Source organism: Camellia sinensis, chromosome 13, assembly GCF_055761805.1.
Source record: "Camellia sinensis isolate YWXY chromosome 13, ASM5576180v1, whole genome shotgun sequence".
Classification (NCBI taxonomy): Eukaryota; Viridiplantae; Streptophyta; class Magnoliopsida; order Ericales; family Theaceae; genus Camellia; species Camellia sinensis.
In genome coordinates, this window is record NC_138973.1 from 64,027,578 (window position 1) to 64,030,087 (window position 2,510).

The 2,510-nt window shown below is 38.2% G+C and overlaps 1 protein-coding gene across 1 annotated transcript; it reads left to right on the forward strand.

Annotated features, from left to right (window-relative positions):
- The first annotated feature begins 270 nt into the window (after positions 1-270).
- LOC114262042 (IRK-interacting protein) lies at positions 271-2,062 on the forward strand. Its single transcript, XM_028202380.2, has 2 exons — positions 271-416; positions 504-2,062. Exons 1-2 carry the CDS (start codon positions 342-344, stop codon positions 1,803-1,805), a joined length of 1,377 nt encoding a protein of 458 aa, XP_028058181.2. The 5' UTR covers positions 271-341; the 3' UTR covers positions 1,806-2,062.
- The last annotated feature ends 448 nt before the right edge of the window (positions 2,063-2,510 follow it).

Here is a 2,510-nt window from a genome sequence, read left to right on the forward strand (position 1 = left end):
AAGTCATCCCAAACATATAAGTTTTTTTTACCTACTTTTTTAGCCAAATAACCAAAAAATTACTAAATTAACATGTTCCCAAACGAGGCCTTAGCTGAGGAATTCTACTAGAAATCTCACCACATAAGAAAAGGTTTGTATAAGGTTGTAAATTTTTACTTTTATAATTCAATAACTCTCATTCCATTTCCAATATAGGACATTCAGACCTTACAATACCTATCGTACACACTCTAATAATATTTTTCATCCACTAATGATTCATCTACTGAATTTACTTTATTATATATATATATATATATATATATATATAAAATCTATAAACAATTTGGTAAGAGATAATGAACACCATGACCACCTCTTCTTCCTCCAAACTCCCTCTCTCCCCTCCTCACCACCTTCCCCACTTCACCCCTGTAAGTACTACCATCAACACATACATTTATATCTCTGTATATACAAATACATATCTACATTGATAATAGTTTTTATCGTGGGTGCAGATTCAAGAATGCGAGGATGAAGAATTCGAAGAATGTAGCGATTTCAAAGCACCTTCAAGTAGGTATACGAACAAAGCTGAGGCGGAATCGAAGCACCACCCAACTCCGCTCCACCAACCCTCCAGCCGGAGACGGCGGCAGGAATTCTCCCACGGCGGCGACGATGGGGTCTCCTGCTACAAGTGCCGGCCGAGCCACCGCGAGAAGATCTCGGTGGTTCCTCTGGACAACAATGGCGTCACAAGGCGGCACTCAAGTTCGAGCCCTAACGGCCTATTCAAATCCATTCTCTGTTCTCTGACGAAGAAGAGCCCTAGGATTCCGCCGCCGGAGGAGGAGCAGTGGAAGAGTGCTGCGGCGGAGCTTTCGCAGAAGCTCATTCAAGCGACGAGAAAGCGAGACGAAGCTCTTTTAGAAGCTTCGAGACTCAAGTCTTCCATGGCCGAACTCGAGGAGAAGCTAAACAATCTCAAGATCTACTGTCATAATTTGAATTCTGGACTCGAAATGTGCACAAACAACCATACGAATCGTGAAAATTTGATCCAACACTTCATGGATTCGGTCTCCGAAGCTCAGTCTCGCGTTCGACTCTTGAGTCGTTCGCTCACGATTCATCTGCGACAAATGCGCACTACCAAAGTCCTCGATCGAATCTCATTACTCCTCCAACCTTACGATATCAATCTCTCTCTCTCCAAAAACCCAAGAGCTTTGATTCTCTACCTCGAAGCTCTGCTCAACAAAGCTTTCTACGAAGATTTCGAGTCTATTGGGTTTCAGAAAAGTGTCCCTAGTCAAATTCTGAATCCGATAGAACGTTGCGAAGCCAATTTCGCATCGTTCAATCGGTTGCAGGGTCTGACATGGGATGGAGTTTTGAGCAAAGGCACTAGACATTTCAGTGAAGAGTTCAGTATGTTTTGTGACCGGAAGATGAGTGAGATTGTGGCTATGTTGGGTTGGGACCATGTGTGGCCTGAGCAGCTGTTGAGGGACTTTTTCGGTGCAGCCAAGGGTGTGTGGTTGGTGCACCACTTGGCTAACTCGGTTCACCCGAGCTTGACCATCTTTAGAGTGGACAAGGGTGTGATTTTTGATGAGGTTTACATGGAAGACATGAATGGTAGTGGCGGCGGTAATGATAAAGCTCCGAAATTGGTCCCAATCATGGTTCAAATCATGGTCACACCGGGATTTTATCTCTATGGCAATGTGCTCAAGTCCAAGATGCTTTGCAAGTATAACAACAATAACAATAATGATGGTGGTGAAAAGGGTTTAAACTCATTCCCCGTTTAAAAATATGGTAACAATTTTATTCGTTTAGTAGTTTTTTTTTTTTTTTTTTTTTGTTGAACGAGTTATTCTATTAGTAATTGTTATCTATGATTTGCTTAGATGGGTATGTTTAGCATCGGATTGAGGATATTTGCTGTCAATGTAAAGTCTAGGCCGTTCCTTGTTGTTTCAAAACTTGTGGCTTTGGGTATGGTAGCCAAAACAAATTAATAAGGATGATCATATCGTGTAATGAGAAGTGGTAGTTCTAGTTATAAGTATTTTATCAAAGTATACGACAATTAAGATAAAATTCAATAATAAATATAATTACTTTGTATGATAAATAAAATTAATTTTTAGTGATAAAGCACAACAAAACTTATTTCATTTTTTTCGAGTACATTTCTTAATTAGTGGGCCTTTTTTAACTTCTTTATTTATTTATTTTTATTTTTTAGAATAACTGACCACATTATTCTTATCAAATATGCAGCCCTTACCAAAAGGGCGGTCCTTTTTGAGGCTAAAATGATCCATGTATTCTTCAAAAGTTATTTTATTGATTAGATGTGGTTATTTTAAGCAAACCAAACCAAAAAAAAAAAAAAAATCGAGTTTGACATAATTAGTTAAAAAAATAATATTTTTCTTTTTTTTTTAATAAATAGTCAAACATGAAAATTTATTTCTTATTTGAACCTAATAACTACATTTTTTTTTTTT

Excerpts from the sequence above, each read along its gene's own strand:
- LOC114262042 (XM_028202380.2), top strand. The coding sequence starts at position 342 with ATGAACACCATGACCACCTCTTCTTCCTCCAAACTCCCTCTCTCCCCT. Across the intron at positions 417-503 it reads ACCTTCCCCACTTCACCCCT|ATTCAAGAATGCGAGGATGA; the intron begins GTAAGTACTACC and ends TCGTGGGTGCAG.